The following is a 22,998-nucleotide window of genomic DNA, read 5'->3' as shown; positions in this document are numbered from 1 at the left end:
GTATATGAAATTGAATGATACTTAAAGTTTTTTTTATTTCTTACAATAAATAACTGAACAGGGGTTTGATTTTCATTTATTTAAAAGAAATGTCTTCAGTGAATTTAAAATTTTTACGATGCCATGCTATTCCTGAAGTTGCGAATTACTAGAAATTAGTAAATCAGTAAGTTATATGGTAAGTTAACAACAACAAAAAAATTAAAATAAGGAAAAAAATACAATAATCCAGTAAATACATTATTTAAATTATTTATTTACTTAGTATCTTTTTTTTTACATTGTTGTATTCATTTAAAACATATTTCAAATAGACAATAACATGCAATCATAATTAAATAACATTATTTCTTAACATTAAGAATTATTCAAATAATTCAACCATGATGTTTATTTTGTTAACATTATATTACTTTTATTGTATTATATCTTTGAAGTTTGTAGGAATTCCAAATACTTTCGGAAGCACCGTTCTGGTCTGCTGCAAACCATTATTTGTGTAACATTTTTGTTTTTTTTGCTTGTTAATGAATGACTTTTTTCTATAAACCAGAATCCTGCCTTTTCAGAATAAACAAAAAATACATGTCACGTTGGACTGGGACATGTCCAATAGTGCTGACTGCCTCAAAAGAATGCCTTCTATAGAAAGCACTCTACTTTTATTGAATTTATTTGCTTCACATGGCCAGGCTTTTAATTTATATGATAAACTAAAGGACACATGACACATCTGCTGATATGATCTCCCTCTTTCTAATGAAACCTGAGGAAAATGAGTTGGATGGATTTAAAATAGGCTCACAATACTCAGAAATACCAAGAACGCGAAATGCTTTTCAAAAACATTTTAAAGTTTTACTATTATTATTATCTATTTGAGCATACAAGAGTGTTGAGATGGTAATTGATTGACCAAGAACTGAAGTTGCTGTAGATAATTCAACCATTTGGAACTATGCAGTGCTGAAAGTCGTTTGACCCTGTACAGACATCTAGCATTAGCAGCCGTTAATTTCCTGTTTTTCTCATTGCTCAGCACAGATATTAATTGTATCACCGAAAATTTAAAATGATTCATAGCAATGTTCCAAACCATTCCTATTGAACCATGAGAGGACGATGAATTTGTCCCCCTGAGTGGACTAAAATTAGATATTTCCAATTAATTATATGACTTATTCTATTTGCTTTTAACATTGGATTTGTGTCCGAGCATTAATGTGAAGCCAGATTTAGCCTGTGTGCAATCATTCAGAGCAGCAGAAGAAGAGCTCCTGAACTCAGTGACCTTATTTCTCAACTGTCCAGCCCTGAGTAAAGAACATCCCTTCAAAATGTGCAAATCATCCCTGAAGAGCTGGGCGCCTGTCACTCAGGGTGCTTTTGTGGCCACACACATCAGTGTGGTTTAAAATTCAATGCAGGCCTCCAGTAATGCTGTTTAGCACACCCTTAAAGTGTCAGCCTACTGTGTTGCATTATTATAAATCCAGCTATAACGTGTCTACATTACGAGCAGTGAACTCCGAATCGGTTTGACAGCAATGAGGAACGTACACAGAGAAGCCAGTGATTTATCAATTAATAATACTGGAAGGAGGTATACATTGCATTAGTGGAGTGAAATGAACACAAATGTAAATGGATCAAATGGGATCTTTTCATGTGAATATTTCTGGTGCAAAACTAAAAAAAAATCAGATTGGATTGGAAGATAAGCTCTGGTGCAAATGCAAAGTAGTGGTGCAGGAAATATAGTTGATGCTGATTTAAATCACTTAAGGGCCCTGTTGTTAAGTCAGCCCTGAAGGGATTCTTTTGCTCAGTTCCTTCTCCTGACGAGACCGGATGACTCAGCAGAAATCTGTAGACAATGTGAGAATTGCTTTATGTCTGAAAGCATTTTGAAATACATTGATCTGGGTAATTCATGACTCATTCAAGGTCCCACCTAACATCAAACTAAACATTTTCCATTCCTTGCCCTCTTACTGTGTTTTTCTGCCAGTCATGTTTTTATTCATGAGAGTTCAAGAAAGGGTTAATGTGTGTGTTGGCACTGAAAGTGTGTGTAAGTGATGGAGAGACCCCTGCTGGTCTCTTTTTAGCTGTGATTTATGACCTTATTTTCATCAGCCCCTTGAGGTGGTTAGCAGAACAAAGATGTTGGGAGTCAGCATATTGATGTGGAACCAGAGCAGCATCATATGAGCAGAGAGCCTTAATGATCTATGTCATGCACAAAATCCTACCCTGATTAGACACACCTTAAACATGTGTATATACTCATGCAGTCAATGCACTTGTGAGTTGGTGAAACAAAAAAGTGCTTGAACATCACATCTCCATATACTAGAACTGTAGTAGATTTTATGAGGACCATGAGTAAAATTCTGTCCTGGTCTCCCTAATCAAACACGCCTGTGATCAGTCAAGTAGCAGAGACTAGATTTGAATGCTTGCTAAACATCCCAGGATAGGGCTTTCTATAGGATAAAATGATGACAGGAGAAACTGTGTGTTCATTTAGCTCTCCCCCGGGAGTGTGAATGACTAGTTGCAGTTTTCCTCACAGTTACTGAACACACTCCCTGACCCCACACCTGCAGTGGATGAGTAGCAGAAACCCACTCCTTGCGAAATCAGAAACGGTTGTAACAAACTAAAATGCAAAATAGATTGTGTTAAACACCATCAAAACTATGGACTCATTGTGTCTTGTTTTTTAAAGTTTCAATTAGTCAGCTGTCATCTTTACCTTCTCATTACTTCAACCTACATACTTTTACAGCAAATACCAAGCCAGAGGAGTAGAGGTTAGGTTAGCTGTATTTTAGGGTTTGCAGATCTCACTTGGTGGGGGGGGGGGGGGGGGGGGGGCATTAGTCTGTAAGCTGAGTCACATCTCCCTCATGGACATCATCAGGTTGGAGGATGTGATGTGATGATGTCATATAGTGAGGGGAGGGGGAGGGGATAGAAAAGGGAGGGGTTGCCCAGGATACGCGGTTTATCTGCAATGCATCAGCAGCTCCCTCTCCGTTTTCCTTCTCCCCTTCCTTTCTTTCTGAATATCATCCTTAAGCTATTGATAATGCAATACATGCCACTACTGATTAATTAATATTTTCCTAGAAATTCTGAATTTATTTATTACTTCTGCAAATCGGGCGGAGTTTAGCATTTATTTGTGTCTCAAAATTAGCCTGCTCTGTGTGTGGACCCCTCTGTCATGTGACCTAACTAACCAATCCAAACTTGAGTCCTTCATCAGGTGAGAGCGTTCGAGGAGTGTCATCGCATTGCTGATGTCTGTGACGACAAATCGTCCCTCTCTGGGGACAGGAAAGGAGACCGCTTACCCTTCATAGATTAGATTAGCCAACAAGAGATGACTTTCAGCAGAAATGGATTGGGATACATGCATGCATGCACGCACACAAATACACTTGTATGGACACTTGCTGTCTTTATGTATGTGCAACTATCTAAATGATGCTGTAACTAAGGTGTTTTTTTAATTGCACATCTTTAAATATTCTTCATATGACTAGGTTTAGAGGCTAAATATGTGCACTGATCAGTCATCGTATCATAAGAATGTGGAAGGCTTGCTTTACTTTTTGATAAAATGACTTTAACCAGCAGGCTAAAACAAATGATAGCAATAAGGCATGATAAATGAGAGAGAGAAAGTCTGCGACATAAAAAAGTATCCCTGCTCTGAGATGTCTTACATATAATCGCATTTTGTCACACATGCTCTTTTGGGCCCATTGCTGCGGTTGTGTGTTTGTGTGTGAAGTTATTCCTACTTGAACCATGAGCCAATTCTTTTGGGTATTTTGTTATGCAGAACTAGTTCTTAGTTCTCTGTACTATAAATATAGACCCGAAAGATGAATTTGTTGCATCATTTGCTTTGCAGTTTTCCTTTGGAGTCTTTTCTCTCTTGCAAATGCATTTTAATATTATTACTATTTTCTAAATAACTTTTTATAGTTTAAAAAACATTTATTCGATGTTTCATGATTCTTCAGAAATCATTCTAAAATGCTGATTTGCTGCTGAAGAATCTTATTATTATCAGTGTTGAAACAGTTGCTGCTTAATATTTTCTAAGCTGCATCTGGCACAAAAAAAGGTAAATGTACACCAAGGGATCAAGATTTGAACCGCAACTATTCAAAATATGCTGAAAAAGAGCTGAACGTGTTCATTTCAGATGTTTCAGTGTAGGCCTACTATTCACTGTAACTGTAATATGAGGCCATGTTTTATTTATTTTGCATCAAATAACCCATGAAACAGTGGAACTAGAGAAGGTCCACAGATAGCAATTGCTTCACCTGCTTGTCAGAGCTGCGGTCCATGCCAGGATCAAGTTCAATACATTTGTCCTAGCATATAGTCAACGTCAAACAATGTCTTAGAAATGCCTAGAAACATGACTCGCCCACACTGTCAGTCACCTCTCACAAACCAAACTGCATGAGCAACTAATAAGATTAATAATTAATTGCACTGAGAAGAGGAATAAACTATTGATTATATAATACGTTTGTTCAACTCTTTAAGAGACCACAAGGAAAAATGAAAAGGGTGGGGATCATAAACCTTTTACTCTTTTGATTTAAACAGCTGGGAGTCCAGTGACTCCACCGAATGTAAGCAGATTTAAATGTCTAAAGCAGACAACCATCTACACGATAAAACACAAGATAATCAATTCCTTAAGCCACATGAATATAAATGATTTTTTTATACCACAATTGTTTATGATCTTAGTAGTTAGAAGGTGTGTGATCCACACTTAATGTATTCATAAAAGACTCCATAATATACTTCCCCTCTTGGACTTTGGCTTAAGACAGTGTTCTCTAATTCAATTATGTACTAAATATGTATATAAAAAAAGCACTCCACAACATAAGCCTGAGAAAAAATACCCTATTTTAAATTCTTAAGCTATATGTAAAATGTTAATAAGAAAAGGTAGCAAATGAGTTTGTGAAGTGAACTAACTTGGCACGGAAAACCTAGTTTTGCAATATACAATGAAATTTAGACAGAATGCACAAAAATAATAAAAAGAAAAAAAACTAATTTGATAGGATTAAACGTATAAAAAAGATCCGATTTGGAAAAAAAAAAAAGCTGTCATTGGGGCAGTACCATTTCACAGGTACTATTATGTACCTTTTGGGCACTTATATGCACCATTTAGGAACAAAAGAGTAGCTTTTAAATAGGTACCACCCCAGCGACAGCTTTTGTTCTGAGAGTGCAAAGAATCAGATTGAATCCAGCTCTTTATGAACAGCTATAAAAAAAAAGTTACGCCTTTATATGGAAGAAATCAAACTTGCTCAGCTGTATAAGCAGGATAATATAATATCAAGACATAATATTTAATTGTACATTTCAAATATGTCTAACATGTCCAAAAATGTGGTATGGTATAGCACAGCACAGCACAATATAATACAGCATTGCACTTATTGTTCACCCCATGTGCTATGCAGTTTTATGATGTCCTGGATTATATTGAGCTGTGTTGCACTTTCAATATATATTATATTGTGCTGTGCTGTGCTATACCATCCATTGCTTAACTCTGCTGCGTGGCCTGTCTTGTAACTGTTAAAGAGGTGGCCCCATTGTCTCATATATTCTCAGAAAAAAAAACCTAGTACAAGATTTGTCACTGGGACAGTACCCTTTTAAAAGCTTTGTGTCTTATTTATCCTTACATCATTCATATTACCTTACAAATACTTATTGTTACCTAAATATACACATTAGTATATAAATGGTACATATTAGTACCTTTTACATGTCCAATATGTCTGCATTTTTTGTTTCTTGTATGGGCTCTCTGCCTGCAAGCAGCTTCTATCTATCAGTACGCAACAGAACAAACAGATCTCCCCAGTTTCATCTCAGTAATTAGTTTTTGTCTTGGCTAGAGCCAGTTAGATAATGAATGTTTACACAGACAAGCTCAACATGCCAGGAGTTTCTGAAATGAACTTGGACTGTTTTCTTCAACCACCTCTTCCTCTATTACATAAAAATGATGTCAGAATATAAAACATACTCTTATCCATGTGAAAAGTATAATTTTGCAGCATTTCCCTGGGGAGCAGGAGGAGTATGTGTGAATTAGATCACTGCAGAAACAGGTGATGGTGGAGACATTGAATTTTCCATAGGGTGATGCCACTGGACAGGTGCTGTACTGACTTTGAGATATCTACATTCTCTTTCTCCTTCCTGCAGGCGCAGTATCTGATATTTATTTAAAAACTGTAATGCAATGCTGTCTCACCTCGCAGGGTTAGGGAGATATATTGATGTGATTAGTTTTATGGCAACAAGGGGCAGCAAACCTGTCTCACTGCAGCCGTGAGTCGCACCCAGAAAACCCAGATGGCCCACAATAACATGCAAATTAAAGAACTAATAGAATCAAAGAAACATAATATGGTTTAATGTAATGCAAGTCATGCTGCAACAATAAAGCACAGATCATCTCTACAATAACAAGCCATTGCATGCCTGAAAATATGCCAAATAACACTGTACAAATAAGAATATTGTAGCTGATATTTTATTACTTTATCATTCAAATCAATTATAGGGAGCACAACATGCTATATTTATGTTATTATTGTTAAATGTTTTATTGGTGTTCCAAATAAACACATTTTGTAAAGTGAAGTGAAGTACTGCAGAAATTCCTGTGAACGGAAACCCAGCTAAGGTTTCTGCTGCTGTTGGCTCTGGACCGGTCAGAGCTGGGGGGAAATGTGCTGTGTCCACAGGCCCGCTAGCTGATATCTGATGTGAGATGGAGGTGTAATTGATAATGGTGCAGCCTCTTTTCTGCACTGCAGAGCTGCTTTACTTCCTGTGTGTTCATCTAAGCCTGTGTTTGTGTGTGAGAGATTTTCTTTTGGTGGTGCTGTGTTACATTCAGCTACAGATAATGCCGCCCTCTGTTGGGCAGCGAGAGCACTGGTCCACTAGTGCTGACTTGCATACTTGAAAAATTCTGCTGAGACAGCTGCATAAGAAGAGAGCATACTGGTTTCATCTCCATAAATGGTTTCAATAAATAGTTGCATATTTCTCATAAGAGCCAGAGCTAGAGCTGTCTGTGGGCTATGAGTTGATTTGAGGTGACCTTGGGAAAATGCATTCTCTGGAAGAATGGACAGAGGGAGGAATATTGCTTAGTGGAAAACGTGAGAAACTGAGGGGAAATGGGAGGGAGAGGGAGAAGAGTAAGAGAGAGAATAAGACAAAAGGAATGAAGTGTTATTTGTGTTGTTCCATCTTCTTGCTTTTACACTCAATATGGAGATACAGACATATTACCTTTTTATAAGTGAGAAAAATAGATTAAAACTAAATTTGTATTATTTAATATTTAGCAGATCAGCATTAAGTCTTAGGAAAATGTGTCATATTTAGCACTGCAAGAATGTTATGAAAATGATTTGAAGTACCACAAAACCACTGACTTCATCTATACTGGAGTCCAAATGTTTAAGACTTAGGCTACAATAATAAGTTGTACTTTAGGTTTTTATATGATGGAATCAAGTGAATAATTAACTAGAACAAAAAAAGGAGCGGCAAACAAAGCAGTGAGCAGGAGGAATGGCACACAGTGATGCAGGAGGAGGTTCTGGAGGAGGACGACAAACAAAATCCTGGGAGGTGCTGGTAAAGGAGATGACCAGCGAGGAGCCTTGAGCAGGAGGAGCATGTGGCACTTCAGAATCCAGCCACTGCAGAGTCGATGGAGGGAGGAGCCAAGGTGGAGGCCATGGTGGTGATTGAGACGACACTGATGGAGGAGCCCCGGGATGGAGAGCCAAAAAGCCAGGGTTACACCGTGGGTCCAGAGGGCCAAGGTGGAGTCGGTGGCTTCTGCGACTGAGGAGGAGATCCAGAAGACCATGGTGCAGCCAGAGCGACTGAGGACCAAAGAGGAGCTGGAGGGAAGGACAAGCCGGACAGAGCCAGAGGAATTGAGGGATGAGGTAAAGCCAGAGGTGTGGAATCCCATATAGACAAAGGGTCGACAACTGACCAAGGTAGAGCTGGAGGGATGAGGTAGCCTGGTGTAGCCAGAGGGAAGACAGGTCACAGTAGAGATGAGGGTGCTAGGAGCCAAGGTGGAGCCACTGGGTCGAAGGGCCGAGGTGGAATCCAGGACTATGAGGCTGAAGGTGGAGACAGGGGATCTTCAAGCCAAGGCAGAGCTGGAGACTGGAACCCCCCAAAGCAAGACAAGGCTCCAGGATGGTGCCATCTTAGGTTGAGCTGAGAGGCTTACAGAAACCAGTGGAGACATGGCAGCAGAACTGCAAATATATAGAGAGGCGGCAGAGGGAAGCTGGGCGGGAACACAGGGGGCTCAGAAGATTCAGGGCTGGACAGAACTAGTGGGAAGACAGATACAGGGCAACACATGAAATTATCCACTTCAACTTTATCCAAAATGCTTCCAGAGAACAGTTGTAGCTCACTTCAGCAGTAGGATGTGGACGGAGCTTCTTTTCATTCCCTCATACTCCACTACAACTACCTCCAGCATGTGTGGTGTTGTTGGCTCACACATCTGGTCAGACGCTTCAGTCGGCTCAGGCTCATGACATGCTCAGTCACGTCTTCTCACACTGGCTCTTCAGTCGTGATAGGCTCAGGCAGACGTTCTTTGTTGTTGGGTGATGGTTGGCTAGGCTCTAGATTTGCCTCAAACTGCAGGTTGATCCACATAAAACTAAATCTGTGTGGTGCTATTTAGGCCAGCATGCAGTAATGAGCAAAGGCCCTCATCCGGGAAGGTGGCCTGATGTGCGAGACCTCAAGGCACAGCAGGTTAATGGTGGCAAAGTGATTCATAGACAAAAAAACACTGACAAAAATAAAAAATAACAACTACATTTGGGCACACTGTTTCTTCCTTTAGGTCGGGTCTTCTGTCACAAGTTTGTTTGGCAATCAAACACACAACAATGACACTCCAATAGATTTTAATAATCCAAAAAGAAAATCAATTTTACACAAAATACCCAACACTGAACTCAAACTGAACAGAACTTAAATAGTGAAGAAAATGATGAAATCAAATGAATAACAATGACAACATAAAGGAGTGGGAAAACCTGCAAAACACAAACATGAGGGTGTGAAACATCTGACATCATAGGGCCCGTTTTCCGAAAGTCGTTTATTACATCCGAGATGAAATTTCACATCCAAGATGATATCATCGCGCTAATCAGAATCTGGATAATGTGGTTCTTTGAACGCACCCGTTGTTGATGATTAGTATGGCTGGATTGAGTTATCTGAGATAACTGATGATCATCAATGCAGCGATTGGCTGGAGGCAAGACAGCAACATAATGACATAATATAATTTAAAAAGACAACTGACGAAAACCCGATTACATGAAATAAGATGCTCCCGACCAGGATGAGTTTCGAAGAACCAAATAATCCAAGATTATGCCAAATCATCAATAATCAAACCCAGCTAACTGAGTTAGCTATGTACGAAGAACGGCCCATACTGTTCATCTGAGATAATAATAACAACAACAACAACAGTTTAGTGACCTACTATACAGTAGTGCATAATTTTTTATATTTCTTAGCAGTTTGACACTATAATAATAAATTGATAAAAATCGTAGTGTTCAATTTCTTCCACGTTTGAAATCCCAGATTTTCATTGTGCTCTCAGAGTTTGGACCCCACAGTCAAACTGCTTTGACTAGCCTTTATATTGCATCACCAAAGAAAGATAACAATATAAGTAGGGGCTCCATTTTAAGGAGGAGCTTTTTCAAATGTGAACACTTTTTTGCTTTCATCCCACATAGTTTGACTGCTGTTTAATTCACCCTGCATTGCTTTGAGATCAAAGACACGGCAGTATAGGCCATAGAGCTCTTCGCTCTTCTCTCTCCTCTCTGGGGAGATGCAAGCTTTGTGCTCCTTCTCCGAATGCTGCGGTAGGAACTGTGTGTGCCTCTGTTTATCATGGTGCATTTGACTGAACCTCATAAGATCGGCCCAAGACCTTGAAGGAAAGCCCTTTGCGACTGTCCCCAAGCAGCTCCTGCAGTATGATGAATGCAGGCTAGTTTGGTCTCTGCAGATTCCTCTCATTAAATATTTAAAAATCTAAATGCAGCTATTAGTTGTCACACACCTGGACTTATTTAGTGTGTTTTTGCCCGTGACCCAGTTTCTGTCTTTCCGTGTTTGATTAGTTCCCAGGTGTGTCCATTATCTTCCTCATGTGTTCCATGTCCCTGTTAATTTCATGATTCCATCCACCTGTGTTTCCCCAATTATCTGTTGTACTTAAGCCTTGTCCTTTCAGTTCTGTTTTGTCGGGTCTTCATTTGCACTTGCTACTTACGTGTGTCTACCTCTGTGCTCCATGTTGGATATCCCCTGTGCTGGATATATTAAAAACCTTATTCCGTTTACCCTCGACTCCGTATTCCTTCAGGCAGCGTAAAACCGTGACAGAAGACCCGACCTAATAAGAGAAAATAGAAAACTGCGTGTTCTTCCCTCCGTTTTGTTTTTGTGTTTTCAAAGTCTTTTCTTTTCTTAGTGTTTCTATGGATCCCCTCTATCGTCCCGAATTCCTCATCCTTCTGCTGAAGCAGGAAGAACGCTCTCTCGAGGACCACACCAGATGGTTTCTCCTATTAGCAAATGCCACCAGCTACCCGGACGGCGCGCTCTGCACCTTCTACAACACCAGCCTGAACTCCAAATGCAGAGCGTTGTCGTCCGAAGATGGTCCTCGAGAGAATTTCGCCGCATACGTGGAGTGGACTCTGGCGAGAAATGGCTCATCTCTCACCGTCTGCCCCATAGAGGACCTCGCCAGCCCCACTCCCGACCCAGAGACCAGCCAGCCACCATCTCGCTACACGGAGCCAGAGCCCACCGCAGCCGCAGAGCCCGAGCCATCCATTGACAGGGAACAGGATCTCGAGAGCGCGACTGACCAGGTGTGTGAGCCGGCAACACCGTGCATCGTGGGAGTCCTCGTGGAGATCGAGGGCGTGGAGGAAAGCCCTGCCCACACTCCTGCGACTGAGGGTGAGCTGTATACAGTCTCTGAAGATCGTATGGAGCAAGTTCTGGATCTGATGGACTGGTCTATGGAGGTAATCCCTAAGTTTCCTGTTTCCCCGCTGGTTCCGTCCAGCCCTGATTCCCCTGTATACCCTCTCAGTCTCCCACTCCTACCTCCTCCAGTCATTTCCTCTGCTCCATTTCTGCTGGTTCCGCCCAGCCCTGAGTTTTCTGTTTCTCCGCTGGTTACGCCCAGCCCTGAGTTTTCTGTTTCTCCGCTGGTTACGCCCAGCCCTGAGTTTTCTGTTTCTCCGCTGGTTACGCCCAGCCCTGAGTTTTCTGTTTCTCCGCTGGTTACGCCCAGCTCTGAATCTTCTGTGTCTCCGCTGGTTCCGCCCAGCTCTGAATCTTCTGTGTCTCCGCTGGTTCCGCCCAGCTCTGAATCTTCTGTGTCTCCGCTGGTTCCGCCCAGCTCTGAATTTTCTGTGTCTCCGCTGGTTCCGCCCAGCTCTGAATCTTCTGTGTCTCCGCTGGTTCCGCCCAGCTCTGAATTTTCTGTTTCACCACTGGTTCCGCCCAGCCATGATTTTTCTGTTTCACCACTGGTTCCGCCCAGCCCTGAATCTTCTGTGTCTCCTGCATTCCCTCCCAGCCTCCCTCTCCCACCTCCTCCCAAACCTGCTGGTCCTTCTGCTCCACTTCCGCTGGTTCCATCCAGCCCTGATCCTCCTGTCGTTCCCCCCATCCTTCTCCTCTCTCCTCCTCCTAGACCAGCCAGTTCCTCGTCATCCCTGCTGGTGCCAGTCAGTCCCGCAGCTCACCCTCAGTCCGCGCCATCGGGGCGCGGTGGTTCGCCGCTGGACTGCCAGTCTCCAGCTCCGCCTTGGCGTGTTAAGGCCCTTTCTCCGCCTCCAGCCTCCGAGCCCTGGACTCCTCCTCGGTCCTTCGACCCAGCGGCTCCGCCTTGGCTCTTAGCTCCCTCGTCTCCACCGTGGCCTGTCATCCCACCTGCTCCACCGGGCTCCCTCGTCCCTCCGGCTCCACCTTGGTCAGTCGTCGACCATCCGCCGCCTCGGGACTCCACTCCTCTGGTTCCACCTCGTCACTCCATCCCTCCGGCTCTGTCAGGCTCCTCCTTCCCTCCGGTTCCACCTCCATCCTCGGTCGCTCCGGCTCCACAGCGGTCTGCCAGGACCCTGCCTCCGCCTTGGTCGCCTGAGCCTTCTGCTCCACCTAGGCCCTCCGGAACCTCGACGTCCCCCTGGCTCTGCGGCTGTGCTGCTCCATCTTGGGCTCCTCACCCATCGGTGCAGTCTCCGCCTGTCGGCCCCCTGGTGTCGTCGACCCTTCCTTCACCATGGCTCCTCCCGCCGTCGACTCCACCTTGGATCTCCGTCCTGGCTGGTCTCTGGTGGACCATCTGGCTCCTCCTGCTCCTGTCTCCTCCCTGGCTCCTTCCTCCGTCGTCTCCTCCCTGGCTCCTCCTTCTGTGGTCCCTGTCTGCTGGCCCCCTCCTGGGAGTCCGTCCTCCACCGGAACCTCCTCCCAAGTTCCCACCCACGCCTCCCCCTGTTGTTTCTACGGTGCGAGGACGCACCTACCGGGAGGGGGGAGTACTGTCACACACCTGGACTTATTTAGTGTGTTTTTGCCCGTGACCCAGTTTCTGTCTTTCCGTGTTTGATTAGTTCCCAGGTGTGTCCATTATCTTCCTCATGTGTTCCATGTCCCTGTTAATTTCATGATTCCATCCACCTGTGTTTCCCCAATTATCTGTTGTACTTAAGCCTTGTCCTTTCAGTTCTGTTTTGTCGGGTCTTCATTTGCACTTGCTACTTACGTGTGTCTACCTCTGTGCTCCATGTTGGATATCCCCTGTGCTGGATATATTAAAAACCTTATTCCGTTTACCCTCGACTCCGTATTCCTTCAGGCAGCGTAAAACCGTGACATTAGTAATCGAGATACACAAAGCTTCCTGTTTCTCACACCAAACCCCTGTGCTGGTAAAAACCCAGCAGTGTTGCAGAAACTTTCAAAATATCATGCCACATAGAAGCACTATTGCATAGTTTGAACAAATAATTAAAACAAAAATCACATTTTGTTTGGGAGTTTTGTCTGAATTACATGTAATCATGTTAATCATTGCTAAGTGTAACTGCTCCTGTTCTGCAACTGTACCTGTTCCTTATTATTTGACTCCTACATTCATTGATGTTGCAATATCCTCTTGTCCAGTAAGACAATATTTTGTCTTTTTTACCATGTTTTTTTTTTTTCCTTTTTTTATTTATTATTCTTTATTCACAGTTTAGGTATCTTTTTCGTCTTCTACTTATTCTTGTTTAACTAAACTCTCTAATTTCATCACTTAAAAAAAAGTTAATTTTTGATGCTTTATCAAATCTTGTTTAAAGATATAATTTAAATTTAATATTGTGCTATTAAGGTGTAGTCTATTTAAATCCATATATATATATTTATTTATTTTGTATAATTGTAAATGTTTCTTGTTAGAGATACAACAATGTTTTTCTCTAATCCTGTATGTATTTATGTTCTTCACATTAAAACAAAGCAAAAATCAATATAATCTTTATTTCTTGGTAAAATACCCCATAATAATATTAAAATAAATACTACTAATAATAGTATTTTAAAGTTAAGTGTTTGTTCATGCAATTTTCGATCATTTGTCATTTATTCTTCAATGCATGCTAACAGTTGTTTATGCAATTTGCAATCATAAATATATTTCTTTCTGATTAATAATCATTTTCATCCGATACTTTTTACTGATCAATAAATGCGATAATTTGGTTATTTCTTTATTTCTTAATATATTTCATTTTTATTTGATTTATTACATGCATCAATCCTGTATTGTATGTAAATGGTTAACTGATTCCACAAAGGTGAAAGAGGTCACTGAAAACCATCAATAAGCAATTAAAAGCTTATTAACTGTTGAGATGTCAGTTGCAGTCTTTTGACAGACAGTATACTAAAGTCTTAATACAACCTATTTTTAGCTCTCTCTCTCTCTCTCTCTCTCTTTCTCTCTCTTTCTCTTTCACACTCCTTCTAGCATTTAATCTTTCTCATTTTATCTCCTCTCTTACATTTATTTGTTCCACTGGGCCTCATTTGTTCATCTTGCATTAATCCCTCTCCTCAAATTCTCAGCCAACGCCCAGCTTCTGCAGTACTGCAGTCTCTCCTATTCCAAAAGTCTCACCCCTCCTCTTGATCACTCTGTAGTTATCTGCAGTGAGGAGGAGGGTGAGAAAGAAAGATGCCGTGAGGAAGAGCACACCTCACGACTCATGCTGCTGCTGCAACACACCCAAGGAGCACAGCAAGATTCTCGCAGTTCATCACAATTCATTCAGTCACTCAAGCTCTTAGAGTCTTGTACATTTACACAGGAATGCAATTCATAACTCACATGCTCTCTCTCTCTCTCTCTCTCTCTCTCTCTCTCTTGCTTGCATGACTGTCCTCCCTCAGGCCTCTCATTAATCAGAGCTCTCTAACCTACTGCCCTCGGACAGGAGAAACAGCATGAAGACCTATGTAAAAAAAAAAAAAAAAACTCTACTCTAAGCTTCACATCACAGTTTGGCCTGATCTAATCCTTACTAACTTGCAAAAAACAATAAACAAGGCCAAACTGCCTGTTGCTGCAAAGAATCTTTTAAATAATTCTACCTCATATAGTTAAAGAAGAGTGCATTGATTTATTGAAGTATAAACTTAAAAAACATATAAAACATCAAATGAGGCAGAATTGCATCTGGATGCAAATTATTTATATAATATATTCATATAATATTAAAAAAAACTTCATATAATTGATATTATCCTTTTGTTATGTTATATTACAAAACATTAAAAAAAAATTACATATAGAACATATGTTAGTATCAGTGATACACTACTACAGTATTTGTTCATGATTTGATTTTTTTTAAGCTTTTTAGATTTATTTGGTTTTAGAAATTTTACTAATTTTAATTTGAATAATTAAACAAAGTTATTTTATATACTACAATATATATATAGATAAGAGTTTCATAATTATCAGACACTTTTATCCAAAGCAACTTACACTATTCAGGCTATAGATAGATTTGTTTTACCAGTATGTGTGTTCCCTGGGAATAGAACCCACAACCTTTTGCACTGCTAACACAATGCTCTGCCACTGAACCACAGGAATACTTTTTATTGAACAATAACTGCACGCTTTTTTTACTGCACACATCCAAATATGTGACATTTGGGAAATAAGAAGAAATAAGAGAAAATATTTTAATGTATAGTAACCAAATCCTGCTGGGCGATTGCACTTTAATTGTCAAACTCAGTAGGACACAGTTAAATCCATTTATTTTGTGATTTTACTGACTTCATTAACTTGACATGACAATGTCTGACTTTTTACACATAGTAGTTTTGACAGGTGGTCTACAAGTTCTAGAAAATGCCATATTATAAGTCCAGCCTGGGATGCACTAAACTGGTGAGTAACTGAGGACCTCTTTCAGACCAGGCCTAAATTCAGTCAGTAAAATAAAGAGCCTTCAATGGAATGGAAAATTGCTTAAGATATTTCTAAAGATGTGATTAGAATACATTGTGCAATTCTTGAAAACTCCTACCTTTTAGATTATTGGTTATAGATTATATGAGGTTTCAGAGAAGCATGTCAGAAAGATGCTTGAACAGGACAAGTTACCAAGAGGAAATGGCTGAGCAGAAGCTAATGCAGTGTCAACAACATTCAGATGTCCAATAAGCAAAATACTATATTTAGAGTTGAAAAATAAGATATTTGATGAGTTCAGCATGTGAAAGGCTTTATAACAGAGGTCTACAGGTTTAATGGATCAATATATTGTTGTCGCACTGAACAAGCCCAATGCAAGGCTAACAAATCTGCTGTAATGTAATGCTGGGTACACGTCGACCATTCGCAGTTGTTCTCAAGGGGCGTCGTAATTTAACCTGCATGAGCTTCAGCAGATTTCCGAGCAGGACACAAGAGAATCGGTTCGATACGGCCGAGTGGGAGGCTCCAAAACACACTGGATACATTAGCGCTTTGCAGGTAAGAGTCAGCAAAAACAGAAACATCTTAATGGGAATGACATGAAATTCTACATTCTATACCTGTGCCAGTGACAGACAGTTCGCATCCACTGTCTCTCACTCCAAGTGCAAAAGCACTGCATTAAGGAGAAACAAAGGAAGCAAAGATGAATGTCTGACTGATGCAGCAGCAGTAATCATTTCAGCTGATTTTGCACATAAAAGGAAATGATTCCTCTTGACAGGAAATGTTGTTGCAATATTGAGTTTTTGCCTCGTAAGTCTCATAAAGAGTTCTTGCCCAGTGTTTTGTGCCAAATGAATGCTTTGATTAATGCCATGGGGTTACTGCTGCAGATTCTCATTTTCCAACCTATTACTCATGACAACAGGCAGTTTCATCATGACATAAATTACAATTGTGTCTCTTAACACATTTCTGTCCTTATTTGTTACAGACAGCAGCTGTAGACTTATATGTAACTCACTTAGAATGATCTTATTTCTCATAATGGATTCCTGAATAGATTTATTGTTAATACAATAAATGTTAACTATGATGCTCCAATTATATGTTCTTAAATAGATTGATAATTAGATTAATTAGATGCACCAAAGTATTAATTGCTGATGTTATTTCTTTAAAATGTTCATTGTTTTTATTTATGTAATGACAAAGAAATCCAAAATTGGAGAATAAGACAATTTTATTTGAAATAAAGTACAGTGTCATGTTTAAGACTTTTCACTGACATGCTGAGAAGGGAGTTTAACTGTTTTACTCATCTAATCTTAACTTATCTTTCTTTTTACATGACCTATTTGTATAGTTGTACTTTATATTTTATCTGTCTTTAATGTTCTGCTGTTAGTGTTATCTGTATGCACCAGGGGTCTGAGAGTAACGCAATGTCAATTCTCTGTATGTATGTTCTGTACATGCGGAAGAATTGACAATAAAGCAGACTTGACTTGACTTTGTGTCCTGTGCTGCCCTCTAGCGGTGAAAGCAATATTATTACCTATATATTCCCAATATGAGAAAAGATAATTTATCGTTAATTAATTAATATATTAATTTAAATAATATCTTTGTATTTATTATATCTTAAAATAACCCCTATACTTTTTATAGACAATTTATACACATTTTCTTATTATACAGGGCTAAACCATAATATTAATTTGTTTTTCTTGTTTGTTTTGTTTTTTTGTTTTTTCAAAGTGCTCTAAACGAAATCACAAGCAGAAATATAGAAAGCTTTTGATTCGGATACATTCATGACAGAGCAGCTCTCTGACACGATCGTAAAACTTTCTGAGAGCATATAAATGAAAGTCCCAGAGTTGGCTTAATAAAAAGTCCTCAGAATAAAGAAATGACACTGTGGCATTGTTTTGTCTGTATCAGGGGTTTCAGTCCTGCCATGGATTACCCAGCATCCTGGTGCCTTCATACTAAAATTCAAAAGGCTGTTAGGCAGCTAGAAAGTATCAATTTACACTGTGAAATGAATAGTATAAATATGCTTAAAATATTAATAATAATTAGTAATGTACTGATAGATGTATTATTTTCAATAATTTTTGACACTATTTTATCATAAATTATATTTTATTATTCGGAGTCACTTTATTTCAATTTAATTAGTTAGTTTAATATTATTTTTATTTATTTTATTTATTCCACGCAATTTTCTCACTTGCCTTCTATTACTGATCACTTATCCACTAGGCGGCGCTCCTAATTTATCAAAGCGCACGTTTCTACAGATGACGTTCCGCGAAGAAGCAAAGAACGGATTTGCTCTCCCAGAATGCCTTTCACTTCCTCTTCTCTTCCGCGGCCTGACAACGTAAGTGTCCATAAGCATCTCACTGCACCAATGTCCGAAATAATCCCTTTTGTATCACCATCATCAGAAGGTTTTATGTCGAAATAACACATCGACATATTTATTTAGGTTTTGTTTAACGGTTTCAGAGAATATTACTCGACGATTAAGCGAAATGTCTAATGTTATTCGACGGTCACCCATTCTCGGGAGTCGTAACGGTCTAAGATGAAAGTCGTTGCATGTGCGAGTTTACCAATGAAAAACTGAATTCTGGATTCTAAAGACAGGAGATCTGTCTGTATTGTCATGATGTGCACATATAACTCACGCTAGTGTCAGAATGTTTTATTTGTGTTGTCTTCTACGTCTGTTCTAACCATCTGGTGTCTTTCATTCTCTCTAGATCTCTGAAAATGGTCCGCTACTCACTCGACCCAGAGAACCCGACTAAATGTGAGTTGACGGCTACGTTTTGAACCATGTGTCTGTTCTGTATTGAACTTGTGTAGTAATTGTTTTTGTGTTCTACAGCATGCAAGTCGAGGGGCTCCAACCTTCGTGTTCACTTCAAGGTAAGAATGAATCCACTCATGCTGCTGTCTAAAGCAGGGATGTCCCGTCCTGCTCCTGGAGGGCCACTGTCCCACAGAGTTTACCTGAAAACTCAAACACACCTGAACCAGCTAATCAAGGTCTTACCGGACATCTTAGAAAGTGTTTGTTTGGGGTCTGAGCTAAACTCTGCAGGACACGGCCCTTCAGAACAGAGTTTGGACAGCCCTGGTCTAAAGGCTTGTCAAGATGCTGACATTCAATGATGCGTCTGGAGCTTGCAGGGTGAAGCCTTGTTTTATCCAACTATAATCTGAATTAATTTTCTTCGTAAAAATTGTCACTTGTGATTTGACTAAACTAACTAATTCTGAGATTAATCAAATTAGAAGCTTTATTTTGGAGCAAAGCAGTTTTACATTTTGGGTTTTGAAGGAGCTATGCACTAAAAACTTAGTTCTCAGACATATTTTTTAAATGTATGCAGTAATTACAGATATCTGCAAGTGTTGTATTGAGGTTGACTTGATTTGCATCCCTTGAAATGCTTCACGATGGTGCTGATTCATTGATCACATGATGCTGTTTTTTGGTAAATTCCAGTAGCTACTTTGATTAGGGAAGTGTAATTCTTCACTGGGAGCTTTTTATTTGCAATCTCACACTTATGGGTGGTCATCGTTTAACCTCTGAACTCAAGGAGAGAATGAATGAGTTTTTTTTTTTTTTTAAATGGTACTCAATGTCTGCTCTCTATATCATGTTTCTTATAGGATAAGCAGATGTCGCAAATGTACATTGTGGCTGCAATAATAACCAACTTAGGACACATTTGAAGTATTTGTGACAAGGACTTAGTGTTTTCTGAGTAACCACGTTTGTAGTTTGTAAAGTGATGGAGGCTGGTTTACTTGGTAATCTGTTATTAAGTGTTGTCTTAATGTTTGGTCCTCAGAACACCCGTGAGACCGCTCAGGCCATCAAAGGCATGCACATCCGCAAGGCTAACAAGTACCTGAAGGATGTGATGGTTAAGCACCAGTGTGTGCCCTTCCGTCGTTACAACGGTGGTGTTGGCCGCTGTGCTCAGGTGAGCTTTTGTCCTGTTGTAAAGCTGCCTTTTAAAACCGTTCTGTCCATGTTGCAGTGATGACCATCTTAGGACACCTTTGGAATTCACCATGAAAACACATTTTAGTCTGAGCAACATGCACAGGATTGTTCAAAAGATTGGGTTTAGTTAAAAAAAATAAAAAAAAAGCTCAACAAGGCTGCATTTATTTGATCAAAAATAAAGTAAAATGGCAATTTTGTGCAATTATTAGAGTTCAAAGTGTTGCTCAAACATTTATCAATTTCTGTTTTTTTTGTTTAGAGTCTTTTCTGTCTCTTTTGATCTTTTTAATACATGTTGAAAAGTATTAATTCCTTAATTTAACAAACCCCAACTCTAAAATGACAGTGTAGCTCAACTTGTTACTCAAATAAAGAGAACTTCAGCTTACTTGTGCTGTTTTTCATTTTTAGGCCAAACAGCATGACTGGACCCAGGGACGTTGGCCTAAGAAAAGTGCTGAGTTCCTGCTCCACATGCTGAAGAACGCAGAAAGCAATGCTGAGCTCAAGGTAAGACTGTACAAGTCATTACACTATGAATAAATATTTGTCAGGCTTAGACAGCATTGTTGCTTCAGTGTATGATTTAAAACTTGATTGCATGAATGCAGCTTTCACTACCGTACAGACTTTTTCATGCTACATTGGGATCTTGTAGGGTTTGGATGTGGATTCTCTGGTGATTGAGCACATCCAGGTGAACAAGGCTCCAAAGATGCGCAGGCGTACTTACCGTGCGCACGGACGCATCAACCCCTACATGAGCTCCCCATGCCACATCGAAATGATCCTCACTGAGAAGGAGCAGATCGTTCCCAAACCAGAGGAAGAGGTTTCTCAGAAGAAAAAGGTATTGACGTTAATGTTCTTCTGAAGTAAAAATAAAAAATACAAACCGTACACTTGGCTGTAGTGATGACATCTTAGGACACCTTTGGAGTAACGATGAAAATAATTGTTTTCTGAGCAGCCATTGTGCATTAAATGTGTGGAGGACTTGATATCTTAGTAGCTGCTTTTGGCAAGTGCTCATTAACCCATTTTTTTATTGTCTTCACAGGTTTCTCAGAAGAAACTGAAGAAGCAGAAACTTATGGCTCGGGAGTAAATGTAAATAAAGTCCAACATTCGTACTACAGAATGACTCGGCTCCTTTTTTTTAATTTATTGACTTGGGTATATTGCCTTAAAGATGACAAGTAAGTTTGTGGTTAAAACCACTGTCATTTAAAAGACAATTTGGTAGAATAGAAATGTCCAAAAGTAGAAATCTATTTACTAATGGGTCTAATAAGTGGTGCAAAAGGTTCTTGCTTTATTTGCTTTAAAACAGACTCTTTACAATCTGTGAACCTCTATCATTGAGAACTTTTGAGTGTGCTCTGACAGAAAAATGTCTCATGGTGTTTGGCTTGGTGGTTAAAGATCAGGGCCCGTATTCATAAAGATTCTAAGAATCCTCTCAGAAAACTCTTAATTCAGCTTAGAAACTTTTACGTAGGAGTCTTATCTTAAGAGTGATTCGATCTGAGAGCAACTCTGAGTAAGGAAAAGACAAAAACTTTCATCTTAGTGAGGAGGCGGGGTTGACCCTGTTGCTATGTATGACACAATCTTTTGAAGACTGTGATTGGTTGGTTGTCCAAGAAATGAAAAAAAGTGATTTAAAATATATGGTCTATTCTAATTCTTACTTTGAATTAACATGCGTAATTTTTCCTTTTTGACCGTTCTCTCTCTCTCTCTCACAAACACATTATGTGTACATATAAATCCTTTTTTTATTAACCATGCTTTTCATTTCCTATAAGGTATTTGATTGGCTTAGAATGATCAAAATTGTTCCACTCTTTCCAAGTGATTGCTGTACTATTGCTGTCCGGTTTGAATGTTGGTTTTAATGTATCAAACATGGAATCAAAACCAAGAAGGGCGAGGAAGGCAAACTGGACAGAGGAACAGTGTTTACTGTTAGCCCAGTTAGTGGATGAACACAAGGCTGTTCTTAAAAGAAATATCGTAAAGCACAAACTATTAACGGTTCGTTCCCCCTGCTTGTGCACACCTATAAGGCTGCTATATTCATAAATGCAGTTTTTTGAGCCTGCAAGGTGGGAGTGTCCAGTGGAAACGAAATGAACTGCGACACAAGATGTTCTGAAAGTGCTGTAATTGTTTGTGTGATCACTCTGCTTACAGAAAGTTGTGACAGACCCAAATCATCACTATTGCATTGTTGCATTTTCCCAGTTGCTAAATATCGTAATGTAGTGATTACTTTAATTTCTGGCGCTATGGCATTTCTGTGCTGTGTTGGAGATGTTAGCACGTCTCTAATAAGATCAGTCACAAACATGATCCCTGCACGATCTAATCTATAGCGTCTTATTAACTCACTGTCATCCATTGTCTGCAACACATTTCTTCTGTCTCTTCTTCTTTCTGCCATTTTCTCCTCTGCCAAAGAAACTCTTAAGCCTCTTAAAAGTCCTTGTCTGTGCTCCTAACGAGTTTGACCTTAAGACCTCTTTTAATGGTTAAAATGCTTTCTGAATTACTTTTTTTCTTTACTGGGATTTTTTCTTTAATTTTGAGTAAACGCCTGGCTTTCTATGAATTTTCTTAGAATTTTGTCACTAGGAGCTACCTTTTGCATTAAGATTCCTTATGAATACGGGCCCAGAGTTTGTGATGATAAAACCTTGAGTTTACTAAAGGGAATCTAATTTATGATCTTCATACATTTAATACATCCTTTCTTGTCCAATGAAATATGTTGGCAAACTGTGCAAACAGCAAAGTCAAACCAGTTTACATGAGGAGTATTGATGGTAATAGATTATATATCAACTAAAAATTCACTCCGTATATGTGTAGGAAATATAATGCATACACAATTTTTAGGAGGCTGAGAGAAATTTAGGTTTTGGCCATTATAAACTGATTTGCCCCTCCAAGCATTCCGTGTTAGATTCACCAGTAGAGGGCAGTGTAGCACTGTGAATCCGTTCCTTCTCTTACAGGTTCTTGGTGCTTGTTTTTGCTGCCTCTGGGGTTATTTATTCTTCTCCTTAAGGAATTTAGTAGTCTAATTTCTAATATAAATAGTTTGTTACAGTTTTTGTAAATTTGCTTTTGTAAAATGTTTAGTGCATTATGCATGCAGTAAATATGTGTATGTATGTGTGTGTGTATATATATATATATATATATATATATATATATATATATATACATAATATATGCACATTATATATTTTTTGTGTTG

At 39.5% G+C, this 22,998-nt stretch overlaps 1 protein-coding gene and 2 non-coding genes across 3 annotated transcripts; all 3 read left to right on the top strand.

Annotated features, from left to right (window-relative positions):
* Positions 1–18,015: 18,015 nt before the first annotated feature.
* LOC113064185 (60S ribosomal protein L17) lies at positions 18,016–20,868 on the top strand. The gene is made up of 7 exons (XM_026234812.1): positions 18,016–18,080; positions 18,466–18,515; positions 18,594–18,634; positions 19,570–19,704; positions 20,142–20,240; positions 20,389–20,580; positions 20,791–20,868. Exons 2-7 carry the CDS (start codon positions 18,476–18,478, stop codon positions 20,836–20,838), a joined length of 555 nt encoding a protein of 184 aa, XP_026090597.1. The 5' UTR covers positions 18,016–18,080; positions 18,466–18,475; the 3' UTR covers positions 20,839–20,868.
* LOC113064502 (small nucleolar RNA SNORD58) lies at positions 19,756–19,822 on the top strand. Its single transcript, XR_003278833.1, has one exon. It is a non-coding gene; the product is annotated as a small nucleolar RNA SNORD58 (small nucleolar RNA).
* On the top strand, positions 20,638–20,701 carry LOC113064501 (small nucleolar RNA SNORD58). The gene has a single exon (XR_003278832.1). It is a non-coding gene; the product is annotated as a small nucleolar RNA SNORD58 (small nucleolar RNA).
* Positions 20,869–22,998: the final 2,130 nt, after the last annotated feature.

The sequence above is a fragment of the Carassius auratus genome, chromosome 46, assembly GCF_003368295.1.
Source record: "Carassius auratus strain Wakin chromosome 46, ASM336829v1, whole genome shotgun sequence".
In the NCBI taxonomy this organism is placed as follows: Eukaryota; Metazoa; Chordata; class Actinopteri; order Cypriniformes; family Cyprinidae; genus Carassius; species Carassius auratus.
This window is presented reverse-complemented; position numbering and strand designations above follow the sequence as displayed.

Excerpts from the sequence above, each read along its gene's own strand:
- LOC113064185 (XM_026234812.1), top strand. The coding sequence starts at position 18,476 with ATGGTCCGCTACTCACTCGACCCAGAGAACCCGACTAAAT. Across the intron at positions 18,516-18,593 it reads CCCAGAGAACCCGACTAAAT|CATGCAAGTCGAGGGGCTCC; the intron begins GTGAGTTGACGG and ends TGTGTTCTACAG. Across the intron at positions 20,581-20,790 it reads AGGTTTCTCAGAAGAAAAAG|GTTTCTCAGAAGAAACTGAA; the intron begins GTATTGACGTTA and ends TTGTCTTCACAG.